General features: G+C 50.0%; 8 protein-coding genes across 8 annotated transcripts; 1 reads left to right on the plus strand and 7 right to left on the minus strand.

Moving 5' to 3' along the window:
- Positions 1 to 28: 28 nt before the first annotated feature.
- VFPPC_13386 (myo-inositol-1(or 4)-monophosphatase) lies at positions 29 to 1060 on the minus strand (the record flags this gene model as incomplete). Its single annotated transcript, XM_018291163.1, has 1 exon — positions 29 to 1060. One exon carries the CDS (start codon positions 1058 to 1060, stop codon positions 29 to 31), a length of 1032 nt encoding a protein of 343 aa, XP_018147162.1.
- Positions 1061 to 1907: 847 nt separating this feature from the next.
- Positions 1908 to 7109, minus strand: VFPPC_03067 (chromodomain helicase; the record flags this gene model as incomplete). The annotated part of the gene is made up of 5 exons (XM_022428308.1): positions 1908 to 2046; positions 2114 to 6398; positions 6467 to 6554; positions 6613 to 6639; positions 6699 to 7109. 5 exons carry the CDS (start codon positions 7107 to 7109, stop codon positions 1908 to 1910), a joined length of 4950 nt encoding a protein of 1649 aa, XP_022284589.1.
- A 2102-nt stretch (positions 7110 to 9211) lies between these two features.
- On the minus strand, positions 9212 to 10006 carry VFPPC_03069 (yippee family protein; the record flags this gene model as incomplete). The annotated part of the gene is made up of 1 exon (XM_018282618.1): positions 9212 to 10006. One exon carries the CDS (start codon positions 10004 to 10006, stop codon positions 9212 to 9214), a length of 795 nt encoding a protein of 264 aa, XP_018147165.1.
- Positions 10007 to 11066: 1060 nt separating this feature from the next.
- Positions 11067 to 12556, minus strand: VFPPC_03070 (glutamate carboxypeptidase; the record flags this gene model as incomplete). The annotated part of the gene is made up of 2 exons (XM_018282619.1): positions 11067 to 11247; positions 11307 to 12556. The coding sequence occupies 2 exons, from the start codon at positions 12554 to 12556 to the stop codon at positions 11067 to 11069; spliced, it is 1431 nt and encodes a 476-aa protein (XP_018147166.1).
- Positions 12557 to 13890: 1334 nt separating this feature from the next.
- VFPPC_03071 (DWNN domain-containing protein) lies at positions 13891 to 15892 on the plus strand (the record flags this gene model as incomplete). The annotated part of the gene is made up of 3 exons (XM_022428309.1): positions 13891 to 14062; positions 14128 to 14416; positions 14476 to 15892. The coding sequence occupies 3 exons, from the start codon at positions 13891 to 13893 to the stop codon at positions 15890 to 15892; spliced, it is 1878 nt and encodes a 625-aa protein (XP_022284590.1).
- A 557-nt stretch (positions 15893 to 16449) lies between these two features.
- VFPPC_03072 (arsenical pump-driving ATPase) lies at positions 16450 to 17523 on the minus strand (the record flags this gene model as incomplete). The annotated part of the gene is made up of 2 exons (XM_018282621.1): positions 16450 to 17085; positions 17140 to 17523. The coding sequence occupies 2 exons, from the start codon at positions 17521 to 17523 to the stop codon at positions 16450 to 16452; spliced, it is 1020 nt and encodes a 339-aa protein (XP_018147168.1).
- Positions 17524 to 18163: 640 nt separating this feature from the next.
- VFPPC_17539 (lipocalin / cytosolic fatty-acid binding domain-containing protein) lies at positions 18164 to 18619 on the minus strand (the record flags this gene model as incomplete). Its single annotated transcript, XM_022429239.1, has 2 exons — positions 18164 to 18481; positions 18536 to 18619. The coding sequence occupies 2 exons, from the start codon at positions 18617 to 18619 to the stop codon at positions 18164 to 18166; spliced, it is 402 nt and encodes a 133-aa protein (XP_022285734.1).
- Positions 18620 to 19035: 416 nt separating this feature from the next.
- On the minus strand, positions 19036 to 19377 carry VFPPC_03074 (2OG-Fe(II) oxygenase domain-containing protein; the record flags this gene model as incomplete). The annotated part of the gene is made up of 1 exon (XM_018282622.1): positions 19036 to 19377. The coding sequence occupies one exon, from the start codon at positions 19375 to 19377 to the stop codon at positions 19036 to 19038; it is 342 nt and encodes a 113-aa protein (XP_018147169.1).
- Positions 19378 to 20790: the final 1413 nt, after the last annotated feature.

Below are 20790 nucleotides of genomic sequence, written 5' to 3' on the forward strand. Positions count from 1 at the left end.
TTGACATGACCCCTCAAAACACCAAATATCACGACACCCACCCATCTCCAACTGCCTCCCTCGCCACCCTCAATACCTCAGCATGGATCCCTTCCCGCGCAAACACCAAGCCCCTATTCCCAGATAAATACCTCCCCCGCGCAAAATCAATCTCCCGTCCATCCAAATCCGTAATCTTGCCCCCTACCTCCCTATAAATCAACTGCGCGCCTGCATGATCCCAAATACAAGACCAACTCTCCCTCCCTGACGGAATCCTCACCAACAAGTCCCCGCCGCCGATAATCAATCCCGCATACCTAACATGCGAAGACCACACGTCCGTCCCTGGAAACTCAGCCCCCAACTTCTCACAAACCCCCCTCATAACATCCCTATGCGAAGCCCTATTCCTATCACAATCAATAACATGCAGTCTCTGCATATCACTATCCGGCAACCTCCCCAGCACTTCCGTCTCATACGGTCCCTCAAACCCCTTCAACCACGTAATCCGTGCGCCCCGTCCCCTCACAGCACTCAGCATCACACCCAACCCATCCCTATCCACACTCTTCTCCTTGATCCTCCCCCCCTCCAGCCTCAAATTCGGATACACCACCGCCGCCAACACCTCCTTCCCATCCTCTAACAACGCCAAAGAAACAGCGTACTGCTCGCCCGTAAGAAACGTAGCCGTCCCATCAACAGGGTCCATCGCCCAGAATCGTCCCTGCGGCCCTCCCGTCCCACGGCCGCCCATGTCTATGAAATCAAGCATCTCGTCTACCGAGGACGCTCTGTCCAGGGCAGCAGAGTACAGCTCGTATACTTTATTTCTTAGCGTTTCATCTTTGCGCAGCGTAGACGAGTCTTCTTCGCCGACGAATTTGTCATTGGGGAATTGCGCGTGCAGGATGCTGATGAGGAGTGCTTGGGCGGCAAAGTCGGCGATGGTGACGGGTGAGGAGTCCGCTTTGGAGACTTCCGTGACGGTGGAGAGGACGGTTTTGGTGAGTCTGGCGGCTTTGAGGACGGCGGATTGTGCGATGGATAGCTCTTCTTCCCATGGGGTGGACATTGCGAGTTTGTTGTGAGGGGATGGATGGTGATGTTGTCTTTGAGAGAATGACATCGTGCAGTGCGATTTCATCATGAAATGTTGTTGAATATGTGGGGCCGTCTTGACTTATTTTGTTTGTAGTCAATTGACTCCCAATCCATCTCTGGTGAACCAAGGTCACCTTCGGACAGACGGGTTCTACCACCGTTGCACTGTCGTTTACTTTAATCGTATTCACAGGTCAAAGCAGCCATGAGTTGAAACACCATAGTGTGTATTGCCCAACACAAATCTAAAGACCATCTTAGTGGCCAGCTAGCTATCCATGCTCAAAAACACTCCTCACGCTCAAGATGCCTCGAAGGCTATTCTATGGTGATACTGTATAAAAATTCCACATAACCCTTTCCTTTCAAGTATTTTCACACAGTTCCCACAATGCCGTGCAAACCAGACAAGTGGGCGGCTTCTCAGTGACCCAGCCCTAGCCTTACTTCCTTCTCTGACAGTCGAATGAGCAGAAAAGGGACGCGTGCGACATCATCAAACAGTCGACGTCGTCACCTTTTCCTCGTCCAAAGAAAAACCAACAGACTCTCCACAGGCCACTAGCCATTACAAACTCCTCCCCCACCAGTTGCTTTACCATGCAAATCCGGGTATGTAGTCGCTTCAAGTCTTTTTTCCACGCCATAATCTTTCAATGCTGTCCATTTTACCAAAACGCCTGTTAATGCAAATGCCAAAAGAAACTTGTTAAAACATCAAAACTGTTCCAAGTCAAACATATGCCTTCCCTGGTGGTCGCCAAGATGTATTACGCAAATGCTCTCTGGGCCTAGACCACCGCCATCTCATGGGCCTTCTATGCTCCATTCGTTCGTGTAGAGCTGGGCCCTGAATCTTTGTTACGGGCATGAAGTGTACGATACATGTTGCTCAATCGTTTGCCTGTGACGCTCTTGCTAGTATCGTCGACCGGCCAGAGCGCAGCCAAAAAGTCCCTGTTGTTCCCAAAGCAAATTAGTGTGATGACTTCTTCTTGACTCCTCTCAGCAGCGAAATACATACCAGAAGTTGTTTTTGAGACTCTCGTCGGCGGCAGTGACAGGGAGTTTCTCGTCAAGGAAAGTGCCAATAGCAACCAACTCTACCCCGAAAATAGAAGCTCGCTCTTTGCTCGACTTTACATTGTCCTTAGTCGTCGACAATATCTTTTCAAAGTTTTCTCGCACAGGCTTCAGGAGATACCAAATCATGGCGTCGTTGTCTCTGTTGCGTTCATCCTTGTTATCACCAATGCGGCGGAGTTCGTCCAGTCGGCGCAATGCTTTGGCTCTCCTCTCATCTTGAGGGCGGGAAGTGTGTTCACGCTCTCTATCACGGCCATGATCTCGGCCATGGTTACGATCACGATCGCGCTCCCGGTCTCTGACTCTATCTCTATCTGAGTCCCTGTCTCTCTCCCTGTGGCGGTCTCGATCACGATCTCTGTCTCTGTCCCGCTCGCGGTCACGATCGCGGTCACGATGCCTATCGTCATCCCGACGGCGCTCATCCCGACGTCGTTCATCATCATACCGATGCCGATGTTTATCATGGCGTCTGTCGTCGTCGTCCCTATGACGGCGGTGATCCAGTCTGTCACGGTCTCGCTCTCGCTCACGATCGCGATCGCGATCGACACCGTGTTTGCTTAAACGACGACCTTCTTCAACTCGGCGATGCTTCGGACTGCGGTCATCCTCGTAGGATCCATGCTTCCGCTTGAAGTCGGGTCTAGCTGCAGCTCGATCGTCTGCATTGCTTCGACTTCGTTGATCATCGCGGTCTCTGTCACGATTCTTCTTCACCGTGTGAGGAGCAGGCGAGGCCGTTCCGCTTCCACGATGGCCGTTGGATACACTATTCTTCTTGTTGTTTCGGTGGTGATTATCCACGATTCGCTGTGCCACGCGATCATCGGAGTACTTGGATTGGAGAACGGAGAGCAGATATTCTGATCGACGAACAAGATGCACTGCACCAGGGGCTTTAAGTTTATCGTTGGCCTTGTGTCGCTCTTCCTTCTTGCCAACCCTGTGTTCTTCCAAGAATAGCTTGTCCTGCATGTCCAAATCTGCGTCATCACGAATTTGAACCCATGCTCCAAAGCCGTGCTTGTCAATACCAACTAGAAGCATTGCATCCTCTTTGGCTCCCCATGGGCACGTATAGTTTGCACCTTTGGTAGCATCGGGGAGACGAAAGTTTCGCCAGTCGGCCTGGTTGTGAATAGACTTCCGAAGAAGCTGCAATTGCTTAGGACGTTCGATTGCAGTTTCTGCGTTGACCTTCTTCAATTCACCAAAATCGATAAGGACGGCCTTTCGGTCCTTCTTGGTCAAACTCTTTCCTGTCTTCTTTTCTTCTTCTACAAGCTTCAGATTATTGTCATCCACAGCTTGCTTAGCGGCTTTGATGAAGTCATCCAACACAGACTTGACGAATTCACGGTCTCTCTCGACGAGTTTGGCTTCCTGTATGATGTCTGCCTCGCGATCATCCATAGATCCAAATCGGAAGTAGGCTTTGATAAGATTTCGCTGCTCCTTGTCGTTCAGCGGTCGCTTGGGGTCTGCCAGAAGAGCCCGCTGCTCTTCTTCTTCTTGCTGTTGCTCCCTCTGGCGCTTCTTGAGGCGATCGGCACGATCATTTTCTTTGTTGCGGCTCTTAATCGTAGCTCTACGAGGTGCATTCTCTGCCGCCAACTTGGCAACATACTCCTCATTTTGGCGCTTCTCCTCATCCAATTTGATCTCCGCTAGCTTGTCAGCGGGAATGATCTGATCCCAGTCCAAGTTGATGTCATCCACTTTCACGTCAGTGATTTGCATAAAATTGTCCCAATCAATACCGCCGCTGCTAAGGTTCATCTTGTCGTCAACCTTGGTCTTGGTAACTTCTGCATTCTCCAGGATGGAATCGATATCAAGCTGCTCAAGACGTTCTTGATTGCCGCTTTGTTCAAACATCTTGGAGGATCGCATCTTCAAGACCATTTGGATGTCTTCAGATGAAGAAGGACCATCCGTCTTGAGACCCTTCTTGTTCAGCGTCTCTTTGAAGGCTGCTTTGCCGTCGTCAGTCACTCCAGCTTGAATCGTCAAGTATTCCAGCAAGAGCTTATTCCTGGCGCGTTCCAAAACTTCCTCCTCAACCGTCTCCTTGGAGACGAGGCGGTAGATATTGACAGGGCGTTTCTGGCCGATACGATGAGCTCGAGCCATCGCTTGTAAATCAGCTTGAGGATTCCAATCCGAGTCGAAGATGACGACAGTGTCCGCAGTCATGAGGTTAATCCCAAGGCCTCCAGCGCGGGTCGAGAGCAGGAAGCAAAAGTCTTCACTTTCATCTGCGTTGAAATGGTTGATAGCCATGCGGCGAGGCCCAGCTGCAATGGTGCCATCGAGACGTTGAAATTTGTAGCCTCGTAAGGACAGATAGTCTCCAAGAATATCAAGCATTTTAACCATTTGACTAAAGATGAGAACGCGATGGCCATCCTTCTTCAATTTCGAGAGCAGCTGGTCGAGGAGCATCATCTTTCCACTGCTTGTAATGAGGCCCTTGATCTGATCTTCACGGCGAATGCTGCCAGCCAGTACACGTTCTTCTGCTCCAGGGAACATATATGGGTGGTTACTGATCTTTTTGAGTTCCATCATGATATTCAGCAGGGAGTTCTTGTGGCCACCAGTGGCGTCGCACAAGGCAGAATAGTTTCTCGTCAAAATATTCTTGTAGTAGTCCAATTGTACATCAGACAACTCGACTCGAATGATTTTCTCTGTCTTGGGGGGTAAATCGGATTCAACTGTTTCTTTTGTTCGTCGTAAAATGTAAGGCGCGATAGACTTGTGGAGTTCTTCCAGTTTCTCTTGGGCATCGACTGCGGATAGCGAGTCCAGGTCTTCGTCAATATTGACTTTTCCGGGGTTCAGGAAATCCAAGAGGGCTGAGAGTTCTGCCAAGTTGTTCTGAATCGGTGTGCCCGTAATCAAGACTTTGCAAGGAACGCCAAACCCTACGAGTCTTGCGTAGAGCTGTGACTCTCGATTTTTCAGTCGATGCGCTTCATCAACGGCAAGTGTCTGCCATTTGATGGTCTGCAGAAACTGCCAGTCTTGCAAGATGAACTCATAAGATGTGACAAGGACGTTGAATTTCGGCTTCTTGGGATTGCCGCCAACAATCAACTCGTTCTCACGGATGATATTGCGGGCATCCTCAGGACCGAGGTACACGACATAGTTGATGTCGGGAGCCCAGTGGTTAAAGGTATCGCACCAAGCAGGAATGACACTGAGAGGTGCTACAACAAGTGATGGACCCTCCTGTCGACGTTCATTTCGAAGCCAACTAAGAAATGAAACCGTCTGGACCGTCTTGCCGAGGCCCATTTCATCCGCTAGAATGACATTGTTACCTCTAGTCCAGTTGAGGCACAAGAAGTTGAGTCCTTTCAACTGGAACGAGCGGAGTTCGCCGCCTTGGATGTAGGACGGTTGGCTGTCCAGCTTTACCATCCGGCTGCGGGTATCGAGGTTTGTTTCGCGACGGTCGGACTGCCAAGACCGTGATGACCGGTCAAGATACTGGTCGATTTTGTCTTGAAATTCGTGACTTATGTCCGATGCCAGCTCCCAAGTACACTCCTCGTACGTGAGTCCCTTCCACTTGACGTAGTACTCAGTCTCATCCTCGCCCTCGCGCACATTGACCACTCGCTCGACCTTGGTGAAGTCCTCAAAGGCATCCTCATCTCGCTCTCTGTCCAAAAAGAATTGCTCTTTGGTCTCAGGAGGGATGTCATCACCAAATCGTATGTCAAGCTCTTGTTCAACTACTTTTCGGAAATAGTTTTCGACCTTGCGAAAACCGCGCATATTGCGCAAACCTTCAATGGTTTCCCAAGTGTCATGCAAGTGAGACTTGCCCTGCCACTTGATAAAGTATTCAAACTCGTGGCGGCCAGAATCGTACTGCAATTCCAGCCCATCCTTGAGCCGGTGGCGGACGACTTTCTCGACATACGGTGAGTCGTCTACGTAGTCAGCAACATAATATGCTGACGCGATGTCCGCTTCATCTTCCTCTTCTTCAAAGTCACTCTCCTCATACATGCCTTGCTGAACCTGTTGCGCAGCACGACGGGAAGACCACCTCTTCTCGGCGAGCGCGAGGGCGGGTTGTGACTCTCTCTGTAATCTAGCCTTTTTCAGTTGGCTCTTTGCTCGGGCGCCGCCATATGTGTCGGAATCGGAATCGGATTCGTTCGTAGAGGGTTGTAAAATAGGGGTGCCTCTCTTTGATGCTAGAAGAGGTAAGTCATGATCAGCATACTGGAGCAGGATTCCTTGACCATGGAGGAGGAGGACCTACAAGGTTGAGAGGTGTTGACGCGCCGTCTCTTAGCCTGGCGGCGACTGACTGGTTCATCATCTTCTGAATCAGATTCATCAGAGTCCACCTGTAAGTGTATTAGCTAAACGCGACAGTGTCAAGCAAGTCGTGTCGGCAACGCATACCAGCTTCCTAGTTTCTCGTGCGCGAGTCTGCCTGATTGTCAGCTACTGCAATTAATGCCTCATATGAGTTGCTCTCCACGACATACACTTCGTCGGAGCCCATAAAGCTCTGGATTTTCTCGCATATAATCTTCTTCTACTATTGCTGCTTTCCGTTTTGATGGCCGACTTGAGCCTTGTGAGCTCTCACGGTCCATCTCACCATCATCATCTTGGTGAGAAGCCACGCTCTCTTGCATGTCAAAGTCGGCATCTTGCGACGCATTGCCTGGGCTAGAGCCATGACTTTCTGAAAAATCTTGGTCTTCGTTGACATGATTTGGTGTTTCGTGGGGATAGATATCTGAGGCCGACGGTGATGAACGGTCCGCCGGGGTATCGTGGGCATCGGGAATACTGGTATCGCTCCGACCGGCCTCGACAATAACTGTCGATGTCATGGCCTCGTCCGGCGACAAGTGTCCATTAACAGGACTCGTCACGACCGGGGAGCTCATGGTAGCTGCTTTCGCGCGTACTACTTGCTAAGAGGGAAGAAGGGGTTAGCGATGTTTTCCTAGGCCACGGTGTGCCAAACAAAAGCATTGCATCAATTTAGGACATGTTGCGACACGAAAACACGCTGCCTGAAGTCGTTTGTAACCGAAACTGATGGAACAATGGATGTAATCGCATTCACACGTGGGTTGGTGATGGCCAGGCTGATGAAGATTGATGAGGCGATTGCAGAATTGGGTAGCCGATGGAAGCAGCATCAAAGCCTCAGTTGCATCCGGATCATCGGCATACGTTGTTTCCATCACTTTAGAGCATGGGACACAGCATATCGAATCTCGGAGAACGTGTATATCGACCCGGCGAGGTTCAAGGCGACGGCGAATCGGCGAGACGCAGCTTGGGAACAGAGACAGGGCACCGGTTGCCAAAGAGACGTGGCAGGGACAACTTACAAGTCATTCATGGACGACAGTGAGGTAATCGAAAGCATCAGAACAAATGCCGGATTCTTGAAATCAAGTCCGGGTCGTGCCGAGGGACAAATTGCAGACTGGGGGTACTGGTGTTGGAAGGGGACTGACGGTGGGAATGTCAGTTATAAAAAAAGCACCAGTGGAGAGAGTCAGAAAAGAGATGGAGAGGCACTCAGTCGGCAGCAACTGGGTTTGTACCCAAGCCAAACCTTGTTGGGCCATGCAGCGGACGGGGGCTGACTTGGGGTACCTGACCACGTGATGAGTGTCCACCCAAGTTGTGTGAGCAACCTGTTGGAACGATTGTATCTCTACTGGGGATGGACCAGCTCAGAGTTCAGGGCTCGGCGCGCCAGGAAAGGTCGGTCAGTTGACTCCTTCCAGCGCCTCAGCATACATATGTAGAGTTTGCTTGAGCCCAGGCCAGCAGTAGAGATTCAATGACTGCCTAAGCCACTGAGCCACACCAGGCCGGACACAACCAGACTTTCCTCGACCAGCCAATGTCGGCACAATCATTGATCAATCTGCAAAGATAATTTTCCATAGTGTAACTTTACCAAGCGTACAATCAGGCATGAGCAAACAATGCCATCAAAAAGATTAAGTTCAAGACTACAGTGAAGTTGATATTTCCTGTTTGATATTCAATGTCTTATCAACAAGTAGTGGATCCTCAGGCACATGGTTGGAAGAGCATATGACTACAATGGGAGTTCCCAGCCTTGTGAGGATCGTGACAAATATTATAGAGGATAATTGAAACAGAAAATTACTTTTGGAGGCTTGGGTAGTTCCATGCTACTCATCTCTCTAGTCCACTACTGCGAAATTAGTTTCATGGATGATTGCAGACTGGTCCGTGACAAGCTACAAGTCGTCTGTGATGGACTATACCAGTACCAGACTGCAATGCGGAAACAGATTCACCGTTCAGATCCGGACTAAACCCGCAAGGCTACTATTGGGCATTTCGAAGGAACCAACATATTATCACGAAAAATGTATCCTACCTGAAAGTCCCGGAACCCAGAAGTCAACGGGTCTAATCATCCTAGGGTAGATCAATGAAGGTTCTGGCACAGGCCAGTTGCGAGGGCTCTCCAGAGCAAAACATTTTCCAATACACACCATCCCTTATTACAAGCAGGGTAAAAGCCGTGTAAGAATAGATACAAATAAAGGGACAACAAATTCATCTGGAATAAGCCTCGAGGGTAATAAATGCTGCCCCCCAAAACAGCTGTGAAATCGAAAGAGCAAGATAAGGCTAGAGGTGACTCGATTACAAAATTAAGGTATCGCGAGCACACCAAGAACTTAAAACTCTGGCCAAATTCCGAGTTTCTCCGCACATAAGATTCATAACGCAGTTTGCAAAGGACCAGTCAAGAAGAGTGGCCAACGAGAAAGACAAAGTCTGTAACATTCTACTTCTTCTGCGGAATAAGAAGCCGGCAATTAATTCTAGACTGAATGCCCATCCAAGAGCATTCGGGTATTATCCATCCAAAACACAAAAGGATCCAAGCCCTGGTATCAAATCCGTTCCATTATCCAAATTCACCCAAACTGTCCGACCCACAAACGCCAGAAAATTATGCCCCAGCCCAGTGACATGCCCAACATTATTCCATGATAGAAATCCTTCTCGCGATCGTCTCGCTCCTCCTCTTGGCCACCGTAGCAGCATCCCATGTCCCCGCAAATATATCCTCACACTCTTCCTCATCGTCGGAATCAAACACAATCTCGTCACTGTTTCTCTCGCCCGCACTGCTCGCTAGATCGTCCATCTCACCGCCTTCTTCGTCGATAAATCCCAGATTATGAACATCATAGTCCTCCCAGCTCCGGTGTGTCATGACCCGCTCCGTCTCCAAAATGTATTTGCCCACCTTGTACTTCTGCGACTGCTCCCTGGCATCGACGTATTTCCACCCCAGCTTTCGTGAGCACGTCGAGCAGGAAATATCAGCTACGACGTGCCACCCTGTAACCAGTTGCCTATCCTCACTCCTTCCGATGCGAATGTTCAAGAGGGTGCTGCTGTCCGCTGGTGCAGGCGGCGGCGCGACCAGGAATGCGCGACCATAACGGCCGGTGAAGCCCTTGGAGATGATTTGAGAAGCGAGTGCTAGATCGGTTGAGCAGGCCATGCAGCGAAGGGTATCCGGGGCGTTGCGAGATAACCGAGGCAGTGAGGCAGTGTGTTTGGCGATGGGCTCATGAGACGGTGGGCTGTTGGCGGGTGTTGTTGCTGCAGAGGAGATGGGAGAGTCCACCGGGCTCGATGACGCTGTTGATGATGAAGTAGATGTTGACCGTCGCCGATAAAAGGCGAAATTAAAGCCTGGTAGGAGATAACTTGGGAAGATGGGTCGTGTCGCTGAGATGCTGGTTGTGCTACGTCTCCGGGCCATCTTCACCGGATCAGCTTCCGACCAGGGTGTGAGGCTGTCGAGTTGTTGGTCGTCTGCAAAGGTGTGGAATCCGACGTCCTGGACCCTATCGTGAACAAATACCGTCAAGAACGGTGCATCTCCCTCAGAGGCAGGTCAGACATTTGGTTGAGTGCGAAATGGAAAGGGTTCAAAAGATGAATGAGATGTGACATAGGAGATCCGACACCGCCAGGACGAGCAACTTAACTCGGAGCCAAAAGACTGGCCACCCAGTGCCCGATAAAAGATCTCACATGAGCTGGTGACATGACCTCAAGACCCAGACCCCGCATACCTAGGTACTCAAGTCAAGGTACCCAAAGACGAGCAAGCCTAACTAAGGCTGGGCCTCCCAAACTCAAGCCCAGTGCCGCTGAATGATTGACAATACCTGACATGATACGTGTGGCGCTAAACAACGACTAATGGCTCACATTGTCGCTACTCCGTAACATTTGAACCCCTTTACGGACCCAAGCCATCATCCGCATGGTAGAAGCCGGTCTACAGGTGCAAGTAAATTCAAACCTCCCACGTTCCCCTGACAGTGCACTATCACGTACAATACAAGTCAATAATTCAGCTTCGACACTTTAGGCGGCGGGTCGCAGCAATTCACCCGCTGGGGCAGGCACCGGGGTCATTCGGCATCGGGTTGCGCCATGATCGGGATTATGCGCCACTAGTGTTTTGGGCACGTCACTGAGCATGATGAGCCCACGGAAGCTCGTTCTGACCACATCGTAGGAACTACCGCTTCAAAAAAATGGCAAAACTGAATCTAGAATGACCCAATGAACAGTGCAGGAGCTTCATGCCAGGTGATGCTGGAATTCACAAGTGTTCGTGCTAACTCAAACCGAAGCGTTTAGCTGCAACAAACCCCGAGGCCATGGCAACACATTCACGTCACCACCCACGCCTAAATTATAACGACATGGGATATATTCAACCATTCTGGCCACATGTTAATGCTTATTTGTAATATACACCTTTTATTACGTTTTCTTTCGTCTTGGTTTAAAATTACCTCCCGACTCTACGACTGGGGCTCCTCCGCAACGTAGTGCAAGTAGGCGCCAAGTAGCTTGATACCCTCGATATAGTTGCGCTTGTCCAGCTTCTCGTTGATTGAGTGAGCACCATCGGTTGAGCTGCCCATGGGTAGCAGAAGGACGTTCTTGCCAGTAGCCTCCTCAAAGGTCAGGGTAACGGGGATACTAAAAAAAAACTGTCAGATTCTTGCATGCGCTAGGCGTCGTATGGCTCAATCACTTACCTTCCACCCTCGCGGGTGAAGTCAGGCTGGACACCCCAGACGCGCTCAGTAGCCTTGGCAGCAGCTGAGAAGTTCCAGTGCTTGGGAGAGGCTGCCCACCACTTGCCGGTGTGCTGCGCATACACCTTCATGGTGTTCTTGCTGTTCAGCTTGGCAAACTGCTCCTCGACATACTTGTAGACGCAGTTGTTGGTGGTGTCAATGTCCATGTTGGGGACAGTTCGGATAGAGAACTTGCCAACAACCTTGGCGGGAATGACAGTCTTGGCGCCAGGGCTAGAGAAAGCGCCTTCAACACCGTGGACAGACAGAGAGGGGTATCTCCAGCGGGCCATCAGAGTGTTCTTCTTGTCATCGTGGATAGTGGTCTTGCTACCCAATGACTCGAAGATGTTGTCCATGGTGAAGGAGATGCCATCGTAAAGGCTCTCCTCGTCCTTGGTAACAGGCGCAACCTGCTCCATGATTCCAGGGATCTGGATCTTGCCGTGGGTGTCAACCAGCGAACCCAAAAGGCGAACGAGATCAGTCATGGGCTCCTGAGCAGTGCCACCAAAGACACCGCTGTGAAGATCAGCACCGGGGCCGGAGACCTCGAGGGAGTAGTAGTTGCAGCCTCGCAAACCGTAGGTCAGGCAGGGCTTCTCAGTACCGAGCCAGTAGTTGTCGGAGATACAGACAGCATCGGTATCAGCAAAATACTTCTTAGCTTCGGCCTGAATGAACTCCTCCAAACCCTCTGAACCGTACTCCTCCATACCCTCGAAGCACATCAACAGATTGACAGGGAAGTCAATCCCAGCCTTCTGGTGAGCTTCGATAGCGTTGAGCCAGCCGAGAACAGGGCCTTTGTCGTCGGTTGAACCTCGACCAAACATGCGACCCTTGTCGTCAACAGTGAGGTCGAAGGGTTCAGTAGCCCAGCCATCGCTCTTCTCAGCGGGTTGCACATCGTAGTGGCCATATACTAGGATCGTTCGCTTGTTCTTGTCGTTTCCGTAACGGGCGAGGACAACGGGAGGGAGATCAAGGTGTTCCTTATGAGGCTGCTTGCCAAGAGGTCGAAGCTCGACCTCGGCTCCCAAGCTCTTCAGCTCGTTACCCAGCCACTCTCCCATGCGAACAACATCAGGACGGCGAGCATCCTCCGCGGAGATGGAGGGAATGGCAACAGCCTTGCGAAGACGCTCAATGAAGTGGTTGGCGGAATCGTCCACCTGCTTGAAATAGCTGTCGAGTTGAGGAGCCATCTTTTTAGCTTGGTGAGCACGGATGGAATCTGTAAGGTATGAGCGACGACAAGGAATCTTCCCTTGTAATTGTAAGTTTGGAGAAGAAGAGAAGACACTGAGGGGGAAAGGTCTTCTCTCAGTTGCTCGAGGAATATGGCAGAGCGCCGTCTGCAGCAAGATGGTGCGGGGCATCACTATTCGTTGTACATAATGCCTTCTTTAGCAGGTGGGGGAATTGCTAGCACTGGAAGGTGCAACAGACTCACTGCAAGGCGCAGCTGCACCAGACCAGAAAAAGCTCGCGAAAAGTTGGTGCGGAAGGAACGGTTATCCACGGCAGCCAATGGAAATGTGCTGACTGATGAAGGAACTTTTTGAATGCCCGAGTCCACTTGAGCACGCTAAAAATGGACAGTCAGGGAGGATTGTCCGAGGTCACCGGAACTCGGAAGTTTAATTTTCCGGTATTGGCACCGGCGTCGGATGATAAACCATGGCCCTTGACCAGCCAGTCATTATTAATGGATCGCGCCTTTCCCCTGCCAGCTCAGCTTTTCTCCTCATTCAACCGACCGCAACCCATCGCCTTTTCCATCACTGGTGGTCATTTCCATCGTCGGATCGTCAGCTTTTTCGCCTCTGACATCCGGGGCATTGTTTGCACTAATCAACAGCTGGTTTTTTTACCCATCAAGTCGACTTTGCGCCACCTGTGACCCCTCAACCCGCATCACGCGGACTGTGCATGTCCCAACGTCACCCCTGGACGATCGACGACGACTTGGTTGCTCAAGCTCACGACGAGACAAACCTCCCATTTTGGTGTTGCTCGCTTGCTTTTTGCAAAGATATCAAGAGGTCAGGCTCTTTTTTTGGCTAACACGAGGCGTTTGTGGTGCAGTGGGCATATTCTCGTGGTAGAATCGGAAGTGAGGTGGAACTTGTGGGCTAGCATATTCCTGCAGGCATCTATCTGCCTATTGTACTCCTTATTGTTCAGCCCTCTAACCTCATATATTCATTTTTTTTCCTTTTTGGCTTCCAAGTACAATCAGAATTGACTATTTTATTTCTCAACTTATCCTGAATAGCACTCGAGTGCAAGAGCAAGAAGAAAAAATAAGGGACTGGAACTTCAAGAGGGGGAAAGCAACTGAGAAGAAATAACTGCCGTCACTAGCACAAAGAAAAAAAAAGAACACAGAGAACAATTCAATTTTGATTTTATTCTTTGGCGAGCGACTAAGAGTCAGCTGGTGCACCGCTCCGCGACTTGCGTCAAAACTACTGACATCTCCGCTGTCTGCATTCCTCGTAACAAGGGATTTGCCTGAGTCAATCACACCTCAAAAATGGCATCATCAGTGTTTTTCAAGTTTAAGTCTCAAAAGGAGCCCACCAGGGTGGAATTTGACGGAACAGGTATCTCAGTTTTTGAACTGAAGCGTGAAATTATCAACAAGAGCGGCTTGGGTGATGGAACAGATTTCGATCTCTTCATATACACAGATGACAACAGTGAAGGTGTGTGTTTCCTGCAACTGCCAACACTCATTGCAAATCCGAAAATACTGACTATTTATTCATAGAATACGACGATGACACCACAATTATTCCCAGATCAACTACTGTCATCGCCCGGCGACAGCCTGCTCTCAAACCTGGAGCTGGCAGAGCGGCAAGATATGTCTCTGGCAAAATGCCAGTGTCTGCAAAGAATGCCGGCCGAAAGGAGCAGTCATCCAAAGCCTCATCATCCAAACCCAGTGCCACTGCCATCAATGAGATGAACAATGCGATGACAGAGGAGGAGAAGATGGCAGCTATGTTTGCAGCTCAGACAGAGCAGTGGTCTGCCCAACAAGAGGAGATGTCACAGTAAGTACTGTTCAGTCAAAGCTCGCGCATGAATTTCATTCAGCTAACATGTCAAACAGCCAAGCTCCTGTTTTCAAGCCTGGTGCCAAACGGCCAACAAATGTCCCGGATCACGACCCTCCTCAGGGCTATATCTGCTATAGATGTGGCAACAAGGGCCATTGGATCCAACTTTGCCCAACAAATGATGACCCTGATTTTGACAACCGGCCCCGTGTGAAGAGAACCACTGGTATCCCACGATCTTTTCTTCAAAAAGTTGACAAGTCGGTGGTGCTAGCCCAAACAGATGGTGATGAATCCAAACGACCATCTGGGATCATGGTGAATGCCGAGGGAGATTTTGTCATTGCAGAGCCGGACAAAGCATCATGGGAACAATATCAGGCCAAAGCCAAGTCGTCATCGGCTAATAAAGAAGCTCAAGCTGAAGATAAAGAAGTGCAGGAAAGGGGTCTCCAATGTTCCATTGACAAGAAAATGTTCATAGAACCAATGAAGACGCCTTGCTGTAAGAAGACGTTTTGTAATGATTGCATAACAAATGCTCTCATCGAAAGCGACTTCGTCTGCCCTGCTTGTCAAACCGAAGGTGTGCTAATTGATGATCTTCAGCCTGATGATGAAGCTTCAAAGAAGATACAGGAATATATCAAGGAGAAGGAGACCGCCAAGACTCCCCCTCCGCAATCTCCAAAGGTTGAGGCTCCCGAGGTTGAGAAGCCAACAGAGGAGGTTGAAGCCAAGGTCGAGGAAGTGGACAACAAGGAAGAGGGAAAGTCATTAGAGGACGGACACGAGTCGAAAGCAACACCGAAGTCTCCAACCCCTCAGAATGCTACAGTCAAATCTCCAGCAAACACGTCAGAGAGCGAAACGCAGGTTGTTCCCACATCTAGTGAACAGCCGGCTGCGGATGAATCAAACCCCCAAGAGGTCAATTCGAAGAAACGGCCAGCAGATGATTTCCTCGAAAACCCAAAGATCCCCAAAGGGCCGAGAGCTATGCAGAGCCAGCAAAATAACATGAATCCCATGAACAACATGATGGGCGGCATGCCCAATATGCCAAATATGGGGATGCCTAACATGATGTTCAACGGCATGCCGATGATGCCCCCAAACATGATGGGAATGCCTGGCATGAATATGAATATGGGGATGCCAAACATGATGGGTATGCCCATGATGGGCATGCCCAATTTTGGGAACATGAACGGAGGGTTTGGGATGAATGGCGGATGGGATATGAGCGGCATGAACGGAATGAACGGCATGGGCGGTATGAACGGCATGCAAGGAATGGGCGGAAATATGGGAAACATGAATGGCATGAATGGTTTCCAGAATGGCGGGAACTTTGGTCAACAGAACAACCAGGCGGATGAAGACGCCTATTTCCGAAAACCAGTCAACCCCCACCGACATCAAAACAAGCAACGACGGGTCAGACCCAGTGATTACCGTGAATTATAAGCATAGGCATGGATTCATGTCTGCAACGACATAGACACAAACTTACCAGGGACCCGGAGTCCCTACGCGACAAGTTTGCCACGCCATAATTTCGGCGTCAACCGTTGTATATAAACACGAGCCATCAAGGCTTTACGAATTTCCTTGTTCTCCGGGGCTCACCTTTCTTGGATTGGCGCTTTGAGGGGATTTTTGCTTTACATGGCGTTGACATTGCCAAACCGCATTGCTGGACAGAGCACAGGGTGGCAGCTTGAACTCGACTACTGGCATTGTTTCGGCGCAAATGGATCTTTTACTCGGTCTGGAAGGGCACTATTCTTCCAGATACCATGGCTTTAAGCCTCATAAATTACTCTTTAGACAGAAAATAAAATCAAAAACATTATGTCCAAACTCCAGGCATTTATTCGCCCAAGTGAAGCTATTTCTATGTATGCATCTCATCACCATTCTGACGCTCTATGCTTAACCATGTACAGCATGACCTCATCATGTTACCCATCATCACTCGCTAAACGCCCACTTCACCCTTCCCATCTCTCACTCTTCATCCTTTACTCAGGAGGCACATAAGGCGTAATCAGCAACTCGCTAAACTTCTCCAGCTTCTCCTTCCCCCTCACCTCCTCCACCAACAAAGGCATCTTGACAACGTTGAAGTCCTCAGCATACAACTCCTCATACTGATCCAGATACTTCTTCTGCATCTTCCTCCTCGCATTACACTGCTCACACTCGCTCGCCTTCTTCGGAAACAGCAGCTGATTCACCACAATGCAGTGCGTGTCAATGCCATAGCTCGACAGCTCCTGAATCATGCGTTCCGTCTCGTAAAGACTCAGGAACTCGGCGATGCAAACGCACACAAATGTCGTGAGGTCCGGGTCCTTAAACTGTGTGTTCACCTCGGAGATTGTTTCGCGGAGCGACTCGAGCTTCTCCATCATGTCGTTGAGGTTCTGACCGTTGGGGAGGGCGCCTCCCGAGCCGAGAACACCATTCAGTAGGGGTCCGTACTGTGAAGAGAGCTGGGAGACCTTTGCGAGGGCCTTTTCGAGGACGGAGGGGAATTGCAGGAATCGGAGGGTGTGGCCGGTGGGAGCGGTGTCGAAGATGATGGTTTCGTAGGAGAGCGACTTGACTTGCTTGAGGACTTCGGCAAAGGACATGGCCTCGTCGATACCGGGGATCTATTCAAGTTAGCTTTTGTATTCTGTGAAAACGGGGGTTGGGGAGGGATGTACAGCAAATGCCAGGTCCTGCATCATGCCGCCGATGCCACCTCCCATGGCGTTCATGTCCTCTTCTCCCTGGCCGGCCAGCAGGTCCTGCATGCTGCCGTTGGGATCGATTTCCATGGCGCTGAGGTTGTCGAAGCCATTCACCAGACGGGCCTCCTTGCCGAACTTTTGGGAGAACGCATCGGAGAGGTTGTGCGCTGGGTCGGTGGAAATGAGGAGCACAGAGCGGCGGACCTTGGCGAGCTGGATGGCCAGGGAGCAGGAGGTGGTGGTCTTGCCGACACCACCTTTGCCGCCGACGAAGATCCAGCGCAGGGAGCGCTGGTCCAGGAGAGACTGGAGCGTGGGCTCGAGAGCATCGTCGGCGGAGATGATGGCTGACGACATTGTGATGGTGGGGGTTTGGTGTTGCGTCTCGAGATGGGCGTTTTGAGAGGCAGCGGGTTGTGTGATGGCGCCGCGCGCTGTGGGATTGCGCTGCGAAGAGAGTTTGATGGCGTCTGGGAGAGGGCGAGGGTGATGTTGTGTCGTGGATGAGGCTGCGTGGGTGATGTGGAAGGTGGCGGGATGGATTCTGGAAAGCTCTGGAGTTGCGAGGGTGGTCGAGGGGGAGGGGCAGAGGGTGACAGAAATAGCGGTGCATTTTGTATGTAAAATATGGGTTGAGGTGACTGCAATTTGGTGTGGAATTTTGTCAGCTTCTGGGTGTGTATTGAAATGCATTCATTTCCAAGCAATAATATTACAAAAATGAAATGAATATGTAATGATTCTTACAATTTGAAGTCTAGTTCTGTCAAATAGGGCATGTGCTTTGGCGTGACACTGACTGATGTGCCCATCTTCCGCCTCAACATGACAACGAGTAATGTGGTCAACACAATACAATGGCATATATTTCATACCTAACGAACGCTATATCCAATAAACAACTCATTCCAACTCATTTCCATAAAATCCAAGTATCCATATGTCCAATTAATCAGCTCCAAACTCAACCCAACAAATCACCCAAACACCCTACCACCTAGTCAACCCGGTCAAATATCCTCGTCGAAGTAACATCCCCAACAGTCGCCGTCGTAATCATCTCACTCCCTCCAAACTCACGCACAATCGTAACAATCTTAACCCCATCAACCGGCGTCTGCGTCTGCGTCCACTTATTCCCATCCTGCACTACCAGACTACGCACCTTGACATCATCCTGGCGGACCTCCTCGAATTCCTCACCCAGCGTAAACGTAAACTCGGAGTGCCCTACGCCAGCTTTCGTCTCTACATGCCACCCGTCGCCGTTTCTTGTGATTTGCAGCTCTGGACTAGCCGACTTGACGAGTTGGCGCTTTATTCTTCCTACGCCTGCTGGAGTTTAGCGTGGTATGTTTCATGTAAAAGCTGTGGACTTACCTAGCTCTGTGAGGAATTCATCAAAGTTGGTGCTTTTGGATAGTTTGTATTTGCCGGAGAATACGTCCGTCATGTTGGTGGTTGCTTTGATGAGTGGTGAAGGAATGAGTAGAGTTCACTTGTGGTGTTGAATAGTTGTGTATGTGGTTACAGAATATTTAGTGCTGAGCGTTCTATATGACTTGAAGATGAAAACTAGCTGTGAATGAAATCGAGATGGACATTGCTTTTTGAGTAGTTATACTTTATTTATCGCCTTCAGCTTGATCAGCCGTCTGGTTCCTCTCGCATAATGTCGTCATCGCCATTGGAGGTTGGCAGCCACACCAGATGCATTTGACAGTAAATAGTTTCCACTCTATTGCCACAATTCACATGGCGCCAATGGCCATCAATTGACAGTTTGGTCGTTGCTTACATTGTTTCGTAACTTCGCTATATCAATACCTTCAAATAGTAACGCCGTCATAACATGCCCTCCCGCCCGCTCTATATTCTATGCTCCGAAACCGTCAGCTCAGTCCTCTTCATGATCCCCAAGTGCTGCTGATCCCTCTGCAATTCATCGCCGTCACTCTTCCCGTCTGTAAGCCCGCTTGAACCATCGTCGTCCGGCTCTGCGTGGTATGCGACTGCGGAAATGCCACTCTCATTGTGCCAGTGGTCAGACTCCATGCATGGCAGGCCTTGCGCCTCGTGTTGGGGGACAAGTTTGTAGCCTTGTTTCGTTTTTGGCTCGTTCGTCTTGTTGAGGGATATATCGTGGGTAAGTTGGATGTTGAAGACTTTGTTGTAGATGGCGACGAAGAGGGAGCGCATTGGGGGATGCATACGGAATAAATGATCAGAATTCTTTGGGCCGTGAATTTTTAGGTCATCAGTACGGCATTTTATAAACAATTCAGGTTTGCTTGAACGTTTCTTCCCTTCGTCGTGGATGAGGCCAACAGTGTCATCGATGTAGACGGGTCAGACACGGTCAAAGCGCACGGAGGAATACATGTATCGTTTCGGAATACGGGCAGCCTGCCACCGCCTTGGGACGGGAGTGGTTCGAGTTTTCATGGATTTTGTGATGGAAGCAATTCCAGCACTTCAAACGAAGGAACAGGTGTCACGCGGAAATACCAAGCTCATATATGAACAAGAGTGATACATGCTCCCAACCTCCGCCTAACTAACGCCAGCCTACTTGCGAGTTCCAAAAGAAAACGTCGAGAAATATTGCCAATGCAGGATCTGACAGACGGCGAACGCTACAAGTCATCTCCGAAGTAATATCAACACGTACCACAAATGGCAAGAAAGGAGGTGCTCACAAGCTGTGGAATACCCCTACCGAGCATTCAAGGTTGCAGCACTTACAGACTCGTCAGAGTACCTAGGTATACACCATCCTTGTAGATTAAGTACTCAAGGGACCTTCTCTACCTGCGAGACATGAGAACAGTCCATCTTTCGTATGTAACATCTCCATCATATTGTCAAGTATCTAGGTAGTGGGGGAAGCATAGGCCAATACATGGCACATGCAATCGTATGCAGCCCAACACACAGTACCTATTGTTGGAATGAAGGATTTCTCATGCCACGGTGGCTCTAGTAGAGGTTTCCAGATAACTAAATAAGATTCGATATCGTACGGCATGCACGTATGCCACGTGTCTGCATCGTGGCCAAGACTACGTCACATCAGACCTGGTCGTGGAACGTGAACGCCGTAGAACTCATTATGAACTGCCGAAGATCAGGTTCACTTGCTAGGCTGCACCAAAGCCCCCGACCGTCCAACTACGGCCTTTCAATGTTGGATCAGGCAGTGTACGTAGCATTTCTGCTTGGACCGAGGAGATGTCAACTGGTGCATATGTACTCCGTACCACCTCTGCCGTGATCTAACTACCTACCTAGGTAGTACCTAGTACCTAACTACATGCCAAATAGCCATCGACATGGACACCAACCATCTACAAAAAAGTCCTAGACAGCCCTACCTAAAAAACGGACCATTACCACAATAAACCGGTGACATTTCAAGTTCCACACAGGTCCACGATATATTGCTGCTCCACAACTCACCTCCAATCCACGGGCATCTGCGCCCACATCACACGCGGGGGACGCCGTAAAGCGCCAACCAAAAGCATGTGCAGCCCAACTTGAACAACATACGACAGGCACCAAACATCACATTTCCCTTCCATTTCACATCCATTTCAATTCAAACTTATTCCACAACCTCCT

This window comes from Pochonia chlamydosporia, chromosome 2, assembly GCF_001653235.2.
Source record: "Pochonia chlamydosporia 170 chromosome 2, whole genome shotgun sequence".
Classification (NCBI taxonomy): domain Eukaryota; kingdom Fungi; phylum Ascomycota; class Sordariomycetes; order Hypocreales; family Clavicipitaceae; genus Pochonia; species Pochonia chlamydosporia.